The sequence below is a fragment of the Pholcus phalangioides genome, unplaced genomic scaffold (genome assembly GCF_987345545.1).
Source record: "Pholcus phalangioides strain wild (caught in Gottingen) unplaced genomic scaffold, Ppha-v1.0 ptg000014l_1, whole genome shotgun sequence".
NCBI lineage: Eukaryota > Metazoa > Arthropoda > Arachnida > Araneae > Pholcidae > Pholcus > Pholcus phalangioides.
In genome coordinates, this window is record NW_028301607.1 from 1828777 (window position 1) to 1847474 (window position 18698).

An 18698-nucleotide genomic window follows, 5' to 3' on the forward strand; every position below is an offset into this window, starting at 1 on the left:
GGGGCGCAAATTTTATTCTCAAACCTCTCCTTCAACATTACAAGGGGACGCCAAAATGCGCACTTGCCCTGGGTGACCAAGCATCTAGTTGCAGCCCGGACTATAAATCATCCACATGCGTCCTCTCTGTGTTATAACTATTCGCTTATGGCACTGAGCGCCTTACAGAACTCTTGTGAACAATTTTACTTCTTTGCCACTATTCCTTATATACCCCCCCCCTACACTCTCCTCATTGTGACGTACTATCGGCATCATCTGGTGGCTTCCTGAAATTTGCATGTCATTCCTGCAGATGTGTGTGATAATTCTACAGGTGAAATTTTTACTTTAGATTTCGATTTCCGTGTGATTCTGAATTATCCTTAATTTATGGACATGAGTGTAATTCACTAAAAAGAAGTAGTTGTTTGGACATGCAAGAAAAATATTTTTATGTGACTACAATCAATTACGATAGAGTCGTAACTATCGTAACATAATTTATGATTCATGAAAATAACCTTAATTCTTGATTTGGAAAATTTCAGCAACCCTCGTTGAAAACAGGGCAAAAAAACGGGACGTTTTATTCAAAAAAATGTCGGGACGGCCAAAATTACGCGATAGTCTCGCTTAATACGGGTCATATGGCACCCCATGCATTCAAGTGTCTGGCCCGCCGACTAAAAAGGTTGTTCACCCCAGATAGCACGACGTGTCCAACCATAATTTCATACAGTCATGTCGCCTCCCCAAAAACACATCATTTTTGGGATGGAGTAGAACTTGAAATAGTTCGTAACTATACGTATTTAGGTCTTCCTTTCCCCCACCCCATCTGGTACATTTTCATTCGCCGCAAATGTAATGGTGTTTTCAAGCAGTACGTCAAATTTCGGCTAAGGCTCATGAAAATGGATAGTGACAGGCTTCCTATAAAAATCTGTTTCTCTTCACTCTCCCGTCTGTCGGATCCCGACGATTGGGTCAACACCTTGAAATCCTCTTCCAACAAACTTGGGCGACCAGATATTTGGAATTTGCCTCAATGGTCCCTTGTACTGTCGGTTTTTCGACTCCGTTATGCGCACCTTCATTGATCACTCTATCCGTGAGGACAGACTGAATCTGCTCGCATCAACACGCTACTTATTTGCTAACATTTTCGATTGTAATATTGTAATCCAACCTTATTTGCGGCATAATATTTCTTTATGCTTTCGTAGAAACCTTGTTAGAATAAGAATCTCCCCTTTTGTGCTCTATACATTCAAAGGCCTCCAGTTCGAATTCTCACCTGAAGATTCGTGTTCATTCTGCAATCCTATACGTAGTCGCAGTGACATATTCGCTGGATGGATGGATGGCCGCAGTAATATCTTCCATTTGAATGTAATTTCTTCGCCACCCAAAAGTCCACTCTAATCACTGAATACAAATCTAACTTTTTACGAACGCGAGAACTTTTGGAGACTCTTTTCGAACCCTCCTCGAGAATTCTGTCGTGACATCTTCTACTACATCAAAGATATTATGAAAATAATCACGTTCATCGAAGTACCCAATTAATCCCACCCCCTCCACACACACATGTTGCCCCAGGCCGTTCCCGGTCATTGATGCTATTTATGATGATGCATTACATGATGATCACATGATTTATTATTGATACATTACATGATTTATTATTGATACATTACATGATTTATTATTGATACATTACATGATTTATTATTGATACATTACATGATTTATTATTGATACATTACATGATTTATTATTGATACATTACATGATTTATTATTGATACATTACATGATTTATTATTGATACATTACATGATTTATTATTGATACATTACATGATTTATTATTGATACATTACATGATTTATTATTGATACATTACATGATTTATTATTGATACATTACATGATTTATTATTGATACATTACATGATTTATTATTGATACATTACATGATTTATTATTGATACATTACATGATGATTGCATGATGCTACTTCTGTTCATTTAGTTTTTTCCATGATGTAATATCCCCCATTTTTTTGTTTAAATTTATATGATTATCCCCTCGACCATTTGATATTGGCCCATTTTGTAACATTGTACCCATTTTGTGTTTGTTTGTTTCTGCATGTGGTCCCCCTCCCCCCCCCCCTCCCCCCGATAACTGTCTCTCGCTCCTCAATAACTCCGATAATCTATTTTGTTCTGATTGTGATTAATTTTTTCTATGCTTGTGTGTTTTATTTCTGTTCTGTGTTGTTTTCCTTCTTGTATGTGCATTGCCATCCTTGATTGGTACCATATCAATAGAATACTTACTCGCTTACTTACAGTCAGGAAGCCAGAACTCAGGGAAGCTTGTGCTGGCGTTAAACCGGGGACCAAATATTTTTTCCACAGCTGCTCGACACCAGTCCGTTTCGATCACAACCAAATGCAATCATTTGTCATTCTTGATGTAAAATCATTCTTTATGATAATAATAATGTAATAATTATTACTATCAAATACAAATACAAATACAAATACAACGCCACCCAACGCCAAATACAACCAAATGCAATCATTTGTCATTCTTGATGTAAAATCATTCTTTATGATAATAATAATGTAATAATTATTACTATCATAATTATTATTTTTTTTTCAAATCTAGAAATTGGTCCTGTATTGAATACCGGAACGTGGGAGCTGTATTATCCAACCCGTTTGGTTAACAGGAGCCTCATGGATAAACCAATCGAATGCCGTTACATAAACTTCACCGAAGAAGTATCTGATCAGTGTTTGTCTGAGCTGCTGAATTCCAGGTGATTTCTCATCAATATTGGTCGCATGAGCCTCGGCAGATTCTCATTGGTATATTTAATACACATTTTTATTTTTACATTGAGAAAATGCTCCCTCCGGGAAACCAACGTATGGCGAATAATATTCGCATTCGCAATAATATTCGTATGGCGAATAATATTCGTCATACGACACCATTACGTCTTGCCGGGGTAAGTGACTCATATTGAATATACAAAACCAGAGGCAAATTTATTTTTCGCCACCTGTGGGCTTCATAAACTTTGCCGCCTCCTCTCATTCTAGTCTGAAGGGAGCAACTGAAGAAATGAGTTGGTCCAGAACATTAGACTAGAATGAGAAACTGGAGAAACAGTTAGTCTTATCAGGACAACACCAGTCTTATCAGGACTGGTGTTGTACTTCTGAGGATACGAATAAAATTGAAGAGCTTACGCTGCGTTGTTTTGAAACAAGGGGTTCTAGTTGATGGAGATGAGTCACATATCACCATGTGAATATAGGAGTGACTACTTGCCGAATATTCCTCTCCCACAGACCATTGTATGGCATTTGCTAGAGACACGTGATTGCATATAGATAGATCCGGCCAGCCGAAGGATCCAGTGTGTCCATAGGTCGGTGTGCTGTTGTCGCCATTCAAAAGGAAGAGGTCTTTGGACATAAGGAAGTCTAGGATGTCTTCACTTCTTTCATTATTATCGGAAAAACCCCATAGAGAGTTGTGTCCATTCCAGTCTACGGCAATAATGATCCCGTGCCTTCCATTCTTTACCACGATCTCCTCAATCTCCAGGATGGCTTCTTTTATGTCCTTGTATGGAGAGGAATATGAGCTATCCCCCCCCCCCCGAGGGTAGTGCTTGCGTTGCTTCTTGCGACAGAGCCCTTGTGTCTCGCGGTTTCTCCAGTTTCTCATTCTAGTCTAATGTTCTGGACCAACTCATTTCTTCAGTTTGCCGCTTTGGTCTATTGCCGGCTTAACCCCCCGCCCGCAGTCTCTAATCCAAATTACCTTCTAAAAGAAACATCTCAATGTACTACATGATCATATCTGAATATTTAAAAGCCATTCTGTTGATCACTGACATGTTTGCAAACTCTGTAGGTCACGCTTCTATTCTTTCGCTAACCTAGGCTCTTGCTCTTCAAGTCATTATTGACCCTTCATTGATTACCCTTTATTCCTAGCCTGGTCCGTATTCACCGACATGGTTTAAACTGTAGTCACAATTTTTGGATAAGAGATCAATATAGATTGGTTAAAAATCTGAATTTAACCAATCCGTGTCGATCTCTCATCAAAAAATTGTGACTATAGTTTAAACCCTGTCGGTGAATACCGCCCCAAGTCATTCATTTCATTGCTTGCATGGTTGTACATTTTCTTCGTCCCATTTTTTGGTCACTCACTTGCTTGCACAATCTCTACATCACTCTTTTGATCTCCCACTAAACCGGCCCATTGCTCTTAAAGTAATCCTTTCGATAACTCATAGGCTTGCCAGTTCTCTGGGTCACTTGATTGCACATTTTCTTGGTCACTTTTTTGATCTCTCACTTGTTTGCACTGTGTCTTGCCCACGCACTTGCTTATACATTGTTTTGAACAATCACATGATTGCACACTCTCTAGGTCACTTTTTCGGCCTCTCACTAACCTGGTCCATTGCTGCTTGAGTCATTATTTAACCTTTATGTATCACCTTTCATTCCTGACCTGGTTCCTCAATTTCTTGGTCATTCTTCTTGTCATTCACATGCTTTCATTCTCTCCAGGTCACTGTTTTGGTCTCACACTGAAGTGGCATTCTTTTGATCACTCACAGGATTGCAAACCTTCTAGATCACTGATTTCGTCACTCACAGGATTTCACATTTTCTTGGCCACTTTTTGGTCACCACTCACTTGCTTTCACAATGTTTTGTTCACTCACAATACTTGCACACTCTCTAGGTCACTCATTTGTCACCCACTAACCCTGCCCATTCAGAGTCAACGTCTCAAGTCATTCTTTTGATCACTCACATGCATGCAAACTCTCCAGGTCACTCATTTGGTCTTTCACTTGCTTGCACACTTTCCTAGCCACTTTTTAGTCACTTTCTTGCACATTTTTTTTTCTTGTTCATATGCTTTCACACTTTCTAGGTCACTCACTTTGAATTTTTGCTACTGGAAGTTTCAAAATTTTTTGTGTGTTTTGAGCCTAAGCTGCCGCCTCTAACATCCTGCCGCCTGGGAGCACCGCACCCCCTGCACTCTCGCTCAAGCTGCTCTTGTGGTCACTCACTGACGTAGTCCCTCGCTTTCTAGACAGAAGGGAATTTACGCTTTTACCGCCTGTGTTATACAGATGTTTCAACTGTCCATTTTACTAATTAACCACTCATTCCCCAAAATTTTTTGCCCCCCCCCCCAGTGAATAAGCCTCTGCACGAAACTCGTCTTAGAGAATGCTTGTATTAATTTCAATAGACTATAGTTTGATTGGATGATGATAATGATGGTCTTTTTCCGGACTTTCCAGTGACCCGAATGCGAAACGCTGTCGGATGACAGACGGCTGCTGGGATTACATGACTCAGTACAAATACAAGGACTATTCATTGACACACGAAGTTATCTTCCTGATTATCGGCGAGACGGTAAATACACTGCTGTCTGAAATTAATGGATAATGGAATATAATTACCATATTTCCCCCCGCATTAACCGATATACCTTAAAATTTGAAGGGTCTGTGGATGTGGGGGGCGGGGAGCCGGTGGGTTCTTGGCGTGCCGGGAAAAGCGAGGTTTGAAGAGCATCAACAGTATGTATTTAACCAATTCAATGGATTTTTAGAATAAATATATTTTAAGAATTTTCCACAATATGTTGACTCGACTTTCCCGGCATGCCCAATAATACGGGTATTCTCGGCATGCTGATCTCCCTCCCTCCTGTCATGCCGGTTAATGCGGTAGGAATACGATATGTTACACAATATACTCATTCACAATCTTAAATAAAAATAATCTGAATGTAATACTTCAATTATAAATCAAATAATGTAATATTTCACTTACAATTGAAATAATATAAAATTTTAATAATGATTTGAATAATCATTTAATACAATATCAAACTGTATGTAAAACGCAGGGCTGTCTTAAGAGCATCGTGGGACCCCTGGGCCATGTGATTTTTCTGAGGCCTCGACAGGCAAATGCTTAAAGATGACGAATGAGTTTCGCCAGATATTTCAAAAAGTTTCAGTAAGGATAACCCAGATTGGACTTCGGAAAGGCGCTAAGAAAAAAGGCGGTTGAATTGTTCTCGGGGAGTAACTAAGAAAGATTCACCGTGGTTGTTAGTACGCTGTCTTTTCGCAAATCGGATTTTGTCGCAAAATCGCTTTCTCTATCCTCGTTTGTTCAGTCTTGGCGCTGAGAATGAAATGTTTAGGACGCCAAAAAAGCGCTAAACTCGCTAAAGAGGGAGATTTGACGCGCATCTAAACCAAACTGTTTGGTGACGTATCTTATTTACACCCATTCCCGTCCATGGAGGATTGTGTTCGCCAATGAAAGCCCTTCTTTCCGAAAGAGTCCGTAAAATGTTTACTGAGTGAATTTGCATTTATGGGCTGGCTCTGACAAAGCCATCTATAGCAGAAAGACTCCTCGTGAAGCTTTGACATCAATGAAGTTCATTTCACCTGTAGCCATTGAAAATGCAGGCCGACGCATGCAATACCTTTCGTTTTTTTTGCAGATATCAAATGATTATAGATGGAATGGACTTCTTCGTCACAATCTTCGCGCGGAGGCTTTTTGCTATAGATGGTGTTGGCTCTAATGTGCGTGCATTTCCATACTTTTCCAGCTGTATCTGATGTTGTGTAGCACAAATCATGTACCGTACTATTTTCCCCATTTATCTGAAACACTTTGAGGATATTGGAACATTCGTGTCCTGGTTCTACCATTGAGACAACTCTTTCCGTTTAAATGTGACACTGTAGTTGTCCAGGAACAGCTGAAAAAATCATTCATGACGAACTGTTTAACAACAACAGTTCGTCACCAGAGGAGTGATTGAGCAAGTGAGCGTATGTGTGACCAAATAAGTTCGTGAATAAGCTAGGGAGTGAGTTTCCGTATTAGTTATTATGTGAGTGACTGTATGAGAACAATTGAGTGGGTGAGTAACAGTAACAGCATGAATGATCGAGTGAGTAAGAGGTCAAGTGAAGCGGCGAGTCATCAAGTTAGTGATCGATTGAACGAGTGACCATATGAATGGCTCGGTAATTTTCTCACCTGCTAACTCGTTAGCCCAGTCACTAACACACTCACTCGCTCACAAACTTCTGACTCACTTAACCAATCACTCAAAATGTTAGTTTTACAGTGGTGAATTGTTGGCGGCGAATTTTCCGCACACAAGCCGAAATCTACTGTATATACGCTGGCTACTACTTTGCCGCACACCAACTCCGGCCATATATCGTCATGCGGGAAATTTCAACCAGAGGAGTTGGGTGGGAAACGAAGGCTCGGGCCACTCTATTGGCTAGAGCTCCCATTACAGTAGAATCTCCTGTAACCGCGCTGAATCCATCTCGGGTGTGCGTAAATATCTCCATCGACTCGCAAAATTGCTTAAATAAGAGGATAACTGTAAAAATTCAAAAGCCACTCGTTGTATTTACCAAATTTTGCAGTTTTCGCGCTATTGTCATGCTAGTTCCCAGATATAGAGAATTTTGCTGAATTCTGAAAATAATGTATTTGTGACTTGTATATCACCCGGTACGTAAAGTATTTATTATTATTGTTTTTTTCGAAAGCATGGATGCTTCAAGGAACTCCTCGATGACAAAAAGTCTCGGCACGAGCAACATCTTCAGCAATACTTTTGCGCAAATGTCCTGAGGGATCTCGAAGAAGTATCCAATTTAGGCTTCCCCGCGGGTACTCGAGATTTAGCTCTGGAACAAAGTGAGTATTTCGAATTCCATAAACCATCGCAAAATGCGCAGTCGGTTCCAAAACTTGAAAGGACCGAAAATTCAGAAAGAAAATATTATTCTCTATCCTTTTCAGATGGAACTGACGCCACAAACGTGTGCGTTGGTTTTTCTCACTGTTGTAATTTTTTCTCTTGACCTCAGTGAGTAAATGCCTGATTTAACCCTTTGAGCGGCATTGACGAAATATCTCTCACCTCTATAAAAGCCTCTCATTTTAGCATCGACAATCCCAGATACTTTGTAAAGTTGATTTATCAATGGAAAACTTTTACTCATACCTCTTAGGCCGAACACATACTGGGGATGTGAGCGGAGAGGTACGAAATAGCGGCGAAAACAAATGTACTGTTTTGTTCTGCGCCTCACATACTCGGGCAGCGAGACGAGGAGGAGAAAGAGGCGGCTCAAGAGGTACGCGATTCTTTCAAGCCGGTTTGTTTTCATCGCGAGGTAAAATCAGACGCTATTTGGGGATTGGTCAGTTTTCTCCCCCTTTTTTTTTTCCTCACTCTCTTGGAAAAAAAAAGAGAACTTCTGAGGGGGGATCATCATCATCACCACCCATTTGGTTTGGAGGGGGTTTTCGGATGTTTTTTCACTTTTGGCGCTCTCTCTTCTTTTCGATTCCCATTTTTTGTGCTTAATTTAAATCCTAATTAATTTTGTCCTTAATTTTCTATCCTAATTTAAAAGTTTGACGATTGTTGTGGTAGCATTTTACGGATTAATTCCCCCCCGTCATTTTTTTAGACGTGAATATTTTTCAAAATTTTACTGGACTAACGAGATAGATATTTCTCAAATTTCCGCCCATCCCATTGCGCTTTTTGCATGGAAAACTACACTATGTGCAAGAGAACTAACTTCCTTCTGATGAACGGACAGTGCTGCAACTAGGGGGTGGGGTTGGTCTGGTTTCCTGGGCGTAGTATCAGGAGGGGCGCAAATTCCATCTTTTCAATTGTCTCTGAATAGCTTTTAATAAGAAACGTACTGCCGTACTGCCATGGGACGTAGGCACCAAAACATGGCGGGGGGGGGGGCTATTTCAACCCCCCCCCCCAATAAATTTTGTGTTGGGGGGCTGAGAACCCCCTTCCCCAATTAATGAATAAATAAAGCGGGGCACTGCATCATTCTACATACGGGCTCGAGGCTCGTCACGGGACGACTGGAAACTTTCAGCCCTCTCAATGTTGTTTTTTCATGCCCACGCCTTTGCTCTGGGCTGCAAAATGTAAAGGGTGGCAAATTTCTGTTGGAAACTGGAAAACCACTATAAAATCATAAGTTATATATCACTATACATCATTATGCAGTCGCTGGGGCGGAAAAAACCTGTCCTCCCCACAAACACATCAAAAATCTTTTAGAAAGAAAACTTTATCTATGTACTGTCTACACCAGCGGTTCTCAACCAGTGCTCCACGTGCACTGGTTGAGGGTGCTCCACGTTCACTCAATTGAAGTAAAGTGAATCAGTAAATTTTATGACCAAATGAAAAAAAAAAACGTGGCGTACGGGGCTCCGTCGTAGAAATTATATTCTAAAAAGGGCTCCGTGACGCAGAAAAAAGGTTGAGAATTGCTGGTCGACATTAATTTTCTACTCAATACTGAACATGTTCTTAGAATTTCAACGAAAATTTGTAGAGATTTTTCCAGGAACGTCATTTCAACGTTTTCCAGGGAAGGGGGCAGGCAAAGAACATAAACTCAATTTATGTATATCTACTCTATAATATAAAATCACAAACTCGAAAAGGGCCTGTTTCTAAGCAACCGAAATTAGTGACGATTTTATGTTACGGAAGTGAGTGACGTTTTTTGAGTGATGGAAATCGGTTACGATTTTAGGTCAAGTATTCATTTAACTCTAGCATATTCGGGACCCATTTAACCCATCGGGACCAAGTTACGTGCATGTACTGAGAGGCTCCCACATCCTACAGCAGGGCCCCTAGACTGGAATAGATGGCGAGCCCCCAAACCAGCTTTTCGGGGGCCCTCTGTGGTTAATTTATAGTGTGAAAAATCAAAAAGTGATAAGAATCGTTCCGGCCCCTGTCAGCCCTGCCCTTGTGGGGGAAGGGGGGGGGGTCATGCTGAGAGGTATGTATATGTATCATATACATATAACACCAGTGCTCCCAACACACAGGGTCGGGGTACCCGGGGGGATTGCACATATACCTTAATGGGGAAGTTAAAAGGTTTGATTTCCAGGGCCCTTGATGGATCTCGTTGTTTTCTTGCTGCTTTAACATTGAAAAATTTGCGATAGCGGAAGCTCAAGCTATATCCAGTCTGGGGACCCCATAACATTTGCGAATTCGGTCACGGGTAATTGGGGGGGGGGGCTGGAATTTATTCGTTGGTAAAATGAATACAAATGAACATTTGCCGTGGCACTCACAGGGGGGATGTCGGATATTGGGTCCCTGCTGCTGAATGGGGGCCTTGGATTTCATTCGTTGTAAAATTGATAAAAATTTAAAATTTTCGTAGCTCCTCACCGGGGAGATATCCGACAAGTCTCCAGGTCGGGGCCCCATGGAAATGTTGACAGGTTTCATTTTGGGTGTCCCTTGATGAATCTCGTTGATTTTTGTTGTTTAACAATGTAAAATTTGCAACACATCGGTAGCCCGAGATAAATCCAGTCTGGGCCCCACTAAAATTCAGCGAATTGGAGTCTGGGGACCCCCATGGGCAAGTTTTCTGGGGGTACTTGATGAATCACATTTGTTTTTTGTTGTTTTCTTATTATAAAATTCGCTTCTTCAGTAAGCTGGTGCTTTCACATGTCCCTTTCCATAGTACGCTGATGAAGTGGGACGAAATAAACAAGATATGTTGTGATGAGAAAAGGGGGTTGGTTGCCAAAGGCGACAGGGGGGGGGGCAGAGCCCCCCTAGTATATATATATATTTGTATGTATATATACCATTTTTAGTGTATTTTCCAAAGCCCCCCCCCCTCCCTCGAATGACGGCCCCGTATTTGTCAACACGTTGATGGATTAGCAGGGGTTCTCAAACTGTGCTCACCAACCTTTGTCAGGGGTGCAGTTTCGCAGTGGTCTTGACAAAGGTTTTTCAAAGAAATGCTTTTCTTACAACTGCTCTTCACGTAGACGTACGCAGAATTTTCTCGGGGGGTGGGGGTTCAGATTTGTTTTTCCTTCTGGGGGGGTTTACGTTTTTTCCGGCAAAATAACACTATAATCTTGGCTTAAGGGGGGGGGGAGTGTTAGAACCCCAAATCCCCCCTTTGCGTACGCCAATGGCTCTTCATAAGAGAAATGGGCGGTGCGGGTGGAAAATGTTTGAGATTGAGAACCCGTTTTTTAGGAAAACGGATAAAACACCGTGATGATTGCTCATCGCTTACTAACATTGTCGAAACACGGTTTCTGTTTTTTTCTCTTTTATTTTATTGTACTGAATATCTGTTATTTCCGTGGATTTGAATTGGAATGTCGTGTGTTATGAAAGAGGCACAAGATTTTTTCTGATGCAAATAATGAACATCTTACACGCAATACATATTTCTGTATTTCTTAAAAAATCGAAACCAGTTGATTGCAGCATCCGTGCGTTCATTGAAATTGGTTATGCACAGAACATGGCAGTTATAAGCAGTGCCGTCGTAAGGCATGAGCCCTCCAGGGCAAGGACCGTGGGACCTAAAGATAAAAAAGGCTTCACAAAAGTGAGATGTGGTTGAGATTTTCGGGAATTTGCCTGGTAGGGCCTCAGAAAAATCATTTGGCCCTTGGGCCCATGATGCTCTTAAGACAAGACAGCCCTGCATATAGGAGGAATCTGTAATTCTGGGATTTCATAAATAATGGATCCACACTGATAATTTGTGCTTAACGACCACGTATACATTTATCGCTAATAACAATCATTTTCATAATGATACGGTGGCCATAAAAAAATTACGGTTTCATCATCGAGGGGTGTATGGATAACTTCTCACTTCATCTCATTAACGGTGATATTTTGTTTAGAAAGTATCGAAATTATCTTCTGCGGATTATAGGCATGTATTTTTATTCAGTGTCTAACTAATTCTGTTGTCTCTATCTTGATTGAAGTGTAATTATTTAAATCGTTATGCAATAATATTATAATATAATAACATTATGCAATAATAATATTCGAAACAACGGTTTGATACAAGAAGTCATTAAAAACATATATAAACAGGACTTGTAGTCTTTTGAGGATTAATGGGTTTATTGCAGCGCTTCTCAACCTTTTTTGACCCACGGAGCCCTTTTCCGGTATGTAATTTCTATGGCGGAGCCCCAGACGCCTATTTTTTGTATTTATTCATCAAAGTTTCTGACTTATTTTTATTATTCAAAAATATTAATTATTTTTTTCAAATTTACTGTTTTTTTTTATTTATTTTCCTCGAGTCGCCACGGAGCCCCTGGGAGTTCACACGGGGCCATAAGGGCTCTACGGAGCACTGGTTGAGAACCGCTGGTTTATTGGAATCCTCCAATATTGCCAAACTGATTGATTTGGCATGAACAGGCTGGTAGGGTTACTAGTTGGCGGGATGTCACTTTTCCCGCTCAAAGGGTTCTCTTCTTTACCCTTCGGAACGCCTGCGGTCATTTTCGCTCTCTCCGCCTCGTCAGTATGTGAGGGGACATCGAGATAAGCATCGATGTATTTTCTCTTTTGAAATCGCTCTCTTTGTCGTCTCCCCAGTATGTGTTCGGCCTTAGTTTGCATCTACTAAAAAGCGGAAGAAAACCTACTTCATTAAAATACACGTGGCATTTCGGGGGAAGTTTAGTGATTTCTAGTTGCTGTTTAAAGGGTTAAAGGATTGTGTAAGTTGTTGGTAATATGGTGAATGTGAAACTTGTGAACCATTTCCTCAGAGGGTAAGTTCAACTTTCGGGGCGGGGAGTTTATAAGATGGCTTCAGGAGAAAGCGCCGCACCCTACATCATATTGGTGGGAAAAAATTCGTACGAAGTGAATTAGTTTCTTTACAAAACAAATTGAAAATTTGCATTTTTTTGAAAAAATAAAGATTTGCAGGCATTTATGTTTTTAATGGTTTTTTTTTTTAAGTATAAAAAACGCACAAACATTTTGAAAATTCCAAAACATGAATGCTCGGGTCTGAAACGGTTCTGAATATACCAGTGTTTCTCAAAGTATTAGTCGCGGCTCCTAGCGCCACCACAAACCTTCGTCAGAGGCGAAGGGTCGAAGAGGTTCTCTGCTAGACTATTACGGGGAGCCACGGATAAAATTTAACAAGAGCCACGTGTCAAAAGTTTGAGAAACACTGGACTATACTACCTTGTCTAATAATATGTAATATGACCATCCACTATAAGGTAAATTTCATTTATTGTCGATTTATTTATTGTTTCCAGTTGGGGTGTGTTCGATTTTTAGCTTCAAAGATTTCTTGAGACGAGATTGGGTGGAAGCTACAATGTCATGGCAAGATCCAAGCGGATGCTATAAGTCAATTAGAAACTCCGAGTGCGCTGGTGAGTATCATATACAGTGCGTTCAATTTAAAATTGAAAAAAAAAAAAAGTAATTAATTAGTTTAGCTTGATATCTTAACTAGAACCATCTGAGTTTGGTACGCGTATGTGTACCTCCGGTTTTTATTTGGAAAAAAGAATCATTAAAAGCATTTAAAACCGATAAAAAGTGATGTATGCATATGTGTGTCTGGAGCGAAGAGGTTATGCGTAATACAATTTTTCTATCACATAGATGACAAGAGCCAGTTATTGAAGATCCGGCAGAAGAGGGAAACCGTAACACTTGATGGTGAGCCTTCAATAACTGTACCCACTCCATTTTGCGTCTTCCATTTTGCTTTCTGTGGCTTCGAAAAGGAGCCCGAGGTAGCGGTGGAACCGTTTGAAGCGATTCCACAAAAGTTTCCTGGGCGTCTGCTCTTTATCCTGTTAGCAGTCATTCAAGTATTACGTCAGCATCGACGGGGGGAGGGGATGTTTCGGATTTGCTGACTTTTGACGACGGGCTTTCAAGGTTGCTTACGTCATCAACCACCCTTTGTTGAAGATGTGAAATATTTAAAGCTGCTGACGAAATTTTGCTGGTGGGGGGGGGGGGGGTCAGTGCTTCGCTGTCGTTTGCTGACGGGGGGGGGGGTCGTAATACTTGAATGGGCCCCTTATACAATTTTGGTATTCACACCCCCATGCTCCACGGGTCGCTGAGCCAATCTGGTGCTTCCCGTTTGTGTTCATTATCCTCTGGGATTCCTTTTTAAATGTGGTGTAGCCACTCTCATCAACGTTAAATACTCGTGAATCGTTTAGCATGTGTTTGTTCACTAATTTTTCTAAAATGTCAAAGAATTGTGCCGCCCTTTCTTCATTGAATCCTCTCACTCTCATTAGCATATAATTATAATAATATGTATTAAAATTAGATGGCCGCGCTTTGTTTAGATCTCTAAATTGGACCGGTCCAAATAGGGAAACATTGACTTTTCCAATTTAGGAAACGCAACCATTTTTGCAAATAACAGCTCATTACAAATGACCATAAAGATATATTTTAATTGCTTATTACTAAAACTACAATCATAAGGTTAAGAAAGCAAATAACAAACAAGACATTTTTCCTCTGAATCAAGTTTTTTTAAACCTCAAGAAAACGTAATGAAAAATAGTAACAAATAGCTGTAATGAAAACAATATGCTATCATACCAAGACAAAATGCAACTGGAAATATCGAAAACGTGCTATGCACACTTCTTCAGTTGCCCTTCCCTCTGGTATCAAGTAAATGTACTAATCAGTTTCTGAGAACACAAGAGGTGGTCCGAATTAGCCACCGGTTATAATTTTTGGCTACTTTCCCCTATATCTTATTCTATCCATCTTCGGGTGGTTTACTCAGCTCAGCGGTTATGGGTTTGGAGAACAATCCAGATAGTCATCCAATATACCACTACATCTTCCGCGGTTGGTATTTCAAGCCAAGGGTTCTGCGTTTGCAGAAACGCATGTAAGCTCTTCTCTGGCTGCTTTCGTTAAGACTTTTTAGCACATTAAAGCACCCTCGGTTGCTGGACTAGTGCTCTACATTTAAGCTATGGGAACAGATAGAATATTTCTTCCTTGGAGCGTATATAAGTTATATATGTTGAATGACTCCGAATTTTGAAGTTTGTACAAACAAGTGCAGAGGACATAATATGTCCTCTGCACTTGTTTACATGAAGTGTAATGATTGAATAATTGTATCGCTGTAGGCTTGTTACTCTCTGTGGCGAGACCTTTTAACGGAGAGATCGTCTCGCATTTGCGTCTCAAAGTTTGAAACCACAGAAAACCAACTTCAGACGACTACCACTTTGAGGACTGTAGGATTCGAAACTGGGTCCTTGCGATGCGAGCCCGTCAGTAATACCAATTCGACCATCACAACGCCACCACTGCTCTATAAGCAGTTCTTAGATAAAGATTATCACAAATCCAATTGTTTCTTCATGAATTAAAGGATTTACTGCCATTTGCATGAATAAAAAAGATAAAAAAATCGCATTATGATCCTTACAGATGGTTGCTCTTCTCATACGACATCGATGGGAGTTTTCGCTATGGCCGTTGAAGCTCGTTTCTGCATGGAGAGCCAGTTTGGTGCAAAATACTCTGAATGAAGCGCAATTGAAATTGTAATTTTCTCTGTAACAAAAATTGATGGCAGGAAAATTAATCTGTAATATTTTAGTCAATAAAAATTATGATATATTTTATCCTGTTTACAATTTGTTCATATTTTCATTCAGTATTACTTAATACTCTAACTCATATATGACAAATGAGTGCAATACCATAGCATTCTGTGCATAACCCATGGGGTAACAATGAGAGGAAGTGATTTTGTTATTCTCAGGGGGTGCAATGCAATACACACACACACACACAATACTTTTCTCCTCTAGTTGCACCCTCTGCCAAAAGAGGTTATTAATTATACAAATCCACACAAAAACGCAGATTATACAACTGTATGGATCGTATATCCAGATATTCTGGTTCGCGGAAAATTAACGGACCAACAATTAACCGACAACAGTCCGACATGAGTGAGTTAGCCAGTAAGTGAGCGAGGAATGACCGAGCGAGCGAGTCAGTAAATGATACAGTAGTTAGTGAGTGACAGAATGAGCGACCTGATTAGTTAGTGATAGAATGAGTGAGTGACATACAAGTTGTCATGCTTTTGTGCTATAGAAAATGCTGAGAACACACATGCTGAGAAGATAAGCAGTTCATAACCTTACAAATGTGAGCATCTTAACAATAAGAATTTTGTGTTTAATATGTTCCACCCCATTTTGATATTACAGCTTGTTCAATTTTTAAGGTATTAAAACGAATAATTGCACATTTTGCGCGTTTAAATTTATAATCTCAGTTCAGAATGAAGAAATTACCAGGGAAAAACCCGATAATTTCGCATTAGCGACTTCTAACAAAAAATTAGGCATTTTGTTGATTAAAAATACGAAATGATTTTCTCGCAATTAAGTTCGTTGGTACAGAGATCATACATTGAATGTTGGTACACATGCACGTACCGTCAACAACGTGTGGCGCTAATTGTCTTGTACAATTTTTATATTTTTATTTTATTTTTTATGCCACTTACTAGCTAGGCATTATCTAGTGTGTTCTTGTATTGGAGTTCAGTCTGGCTCCAACTGTCGACCGAACATGTCCTAAAAGTCTCTCTCTCTTCTATTAAATAACTAAAAAAAGAAAGGAGTCATGACTGTATGTTTCCGAAATAACAACCAGACACATCCACCAGCACTAGCATCACCACAGAATTGGTGACCCACGTAAAGCAGATGTTTGACAGCCACGAACTCGAAAGCAGACGAAAACAAGTACTCTTTCTCGCTTCGTAATATGTTACTTGCTGTCTTTCTTCTTTTTTTTCCCTGTGTGTGGTGCGTTTGCTGACTGATTGAGGGGGCATCTCCTCAGTTCTCTTCCTGGATTGTGCTGAACTTTTTTTGGATATGCCGAACGCTATCGAAGAAACAGGTATGTCTTCTGAATTAGAACTTTCGCGTGTTTCTTTTCGCGCGCCTTCGATTTGGAAATCCGATGTCGATCTGGTTTCTCAGATTGAATCGAACTTTAAAATTGCCGGAATTACTGATCCTAAAACGCAATTTCACTGTGTTGTGACAGCTCTCGATGTTGAAGTGTTATCATATGTTAGCGATTTGATCAGAGCTTCTGTTACAGACGATTCTTACAACCAGTTAAAAACACGCATTTGTCAACAGTTTTCACTGTCGGAAACTTCCCGCTTACGAGTTCTACTCCAAGAGCTCACTCTTGGGGATAAGCGACCTTCTCAGTTGTTGCATGAGATGCATACATTAGCTGGCAAGAAAATTTCAGATGAAGTGCTTAAAACCCTTTGGTTACAACGTTTGCCTATCCATACACAGCAGATACTTTCTGTTAGTAAGGATACATTGCCGGATTTAGCAGAAATGGCAGATAAAATTACCGAAGTCACTGGGCACACACCGACTATTTCTGAGGTCAGCCGTAATGAAACCATCAGCTTGCAATCACTTCAAAGTCAAATTTCGACTTTGACCGTTGCTGTTGACCGCTTATCCCGCTATAGAGAGAAAAATTTTAACAAAAAGGGAAGAGTTCGTTCAAATTCTCGGTCTAGAGAGAGGTCTAGTGGTGATGGTACACCCAAAAGTAAACCTTATTGTTGGTACCATTTCACATTCGGTCGAAAAGCATCAAAATGCATTAAACCCTGTGATTGGTCGGAAAACTAACTGGCCCATCTGTTTTGGCGACAGCAGGTGATGGCCGGCGTTTAGTTCGCCTTTTTGTTCATGATCGAAAATCCGGTACTGGTTTTTTAGTGGACACAGGCGCTAGCATTTCGGTTTTCCCACGAGATACACAGGTACATAAAGCAGCAGATACAAACTTTTCGCTATACGCAGCTAATGATACTAAAATTTCTACGTATGGTTGCAAATCTTTATCAGTGGATTTAGGGTTACGCAGACTATTTAGATGGTCCTTCGTTATAGCTGATGTTAATCGCCCGATATTAGGTGCTGATTTCTTAGAACATTATGGTCTATTAGTTGACGTAAAAAAGTCTCGTTTGATTGACAGTTTGACATCACTTTCAATCAAATGTAGCAATGCCAGTTGCCCTACATTAGGCTTAAAGACCATTAGTGTAGATTCGCCCTACTTGAAAATTTTATCTAAATTTCCTAATCTAACGAATCCTTCTATGCTTGGGGCTACTTCTAAAAAACACTGCGTTACACATTGCATTACTACTAAAGGTTCTCCTGTCTTTACCAAAGCCCGCAGACTTTCTCCAGAGAAACTTGCTATTGCAAAGCGTGAAGTTCAAACGATAATGGATCAGGGCATACTGAGACCTTCAAAAAGTCCATGGGCAAGCCCGATACACATTGTTCCTAAACGTAATGGAGAATACAGTTTATGTGGGGATTACAGAAAACTTAATTCTATAACGTGTCCAGACAGATATCCTATACCACATGTTCATGATTTCAGTTACGGTCTGCAGGGAAAAAACATTTTTCCTAAATTGGACTTGGTTAAGGCTTATCATCAGATACCTTTAGATCCCGAGTCTGTTGAAAAAACTGCCATTATTACCCCATTCGGACTTTATGAGTACTTATATATGTGTTTTGGATTGTCTAATGCGGCACAATCATTTCAACGGTTCATAGATATTGTCTTAAGAGACTTGAACTGTTATGCATATTTAGATGACGTAC

General features: G+C 40.2%; 1 protein-coding gene across 2 annotated transcripts in view; it reads left to right on the forward strand.

Annotated features, from left to right (window-relative positions):
• The window catches only part of LOC149077906 (UPF0764 protein C16orf89 homolog), a 29336-nt gene extending 13704 nt beyond the window's left edge, over positions 1 to 15632 (forward strand). For both annotated transcript variants that reach the window (XM_089241505.1, XM_089241506.1), the window contains 6 exons: positions 2665 to 2818; positions 5351 to 5468; positions 7658 to 7808; positions 13257 to 13376; positions 13612 to 13668; positions 15436 to 15632. In XM_089241505.1, coding sequence (XP_089097631.1) covers positions 2665 to 2818; positions 5351 to 5468; positions 7658 to 7808; positions 13257 to 13376; positions 13612 to 13668; positions 15436 to 15536 — 701 coding nt within the window. In that variant the 3' untranslated portion in view covers positions 15537 to 15632. The remainder of the gene's footprint in view (positions 1 to 2664; positions 2819 to 5350; positions 5469 to 7657; positions 7809 to 13256; positions 13377 to 13611; positions 13669 to 15435) is intronic.
• The last annotated feature ends 3066 nt before the right edge of the window (positions 15633 to 18698 follow it).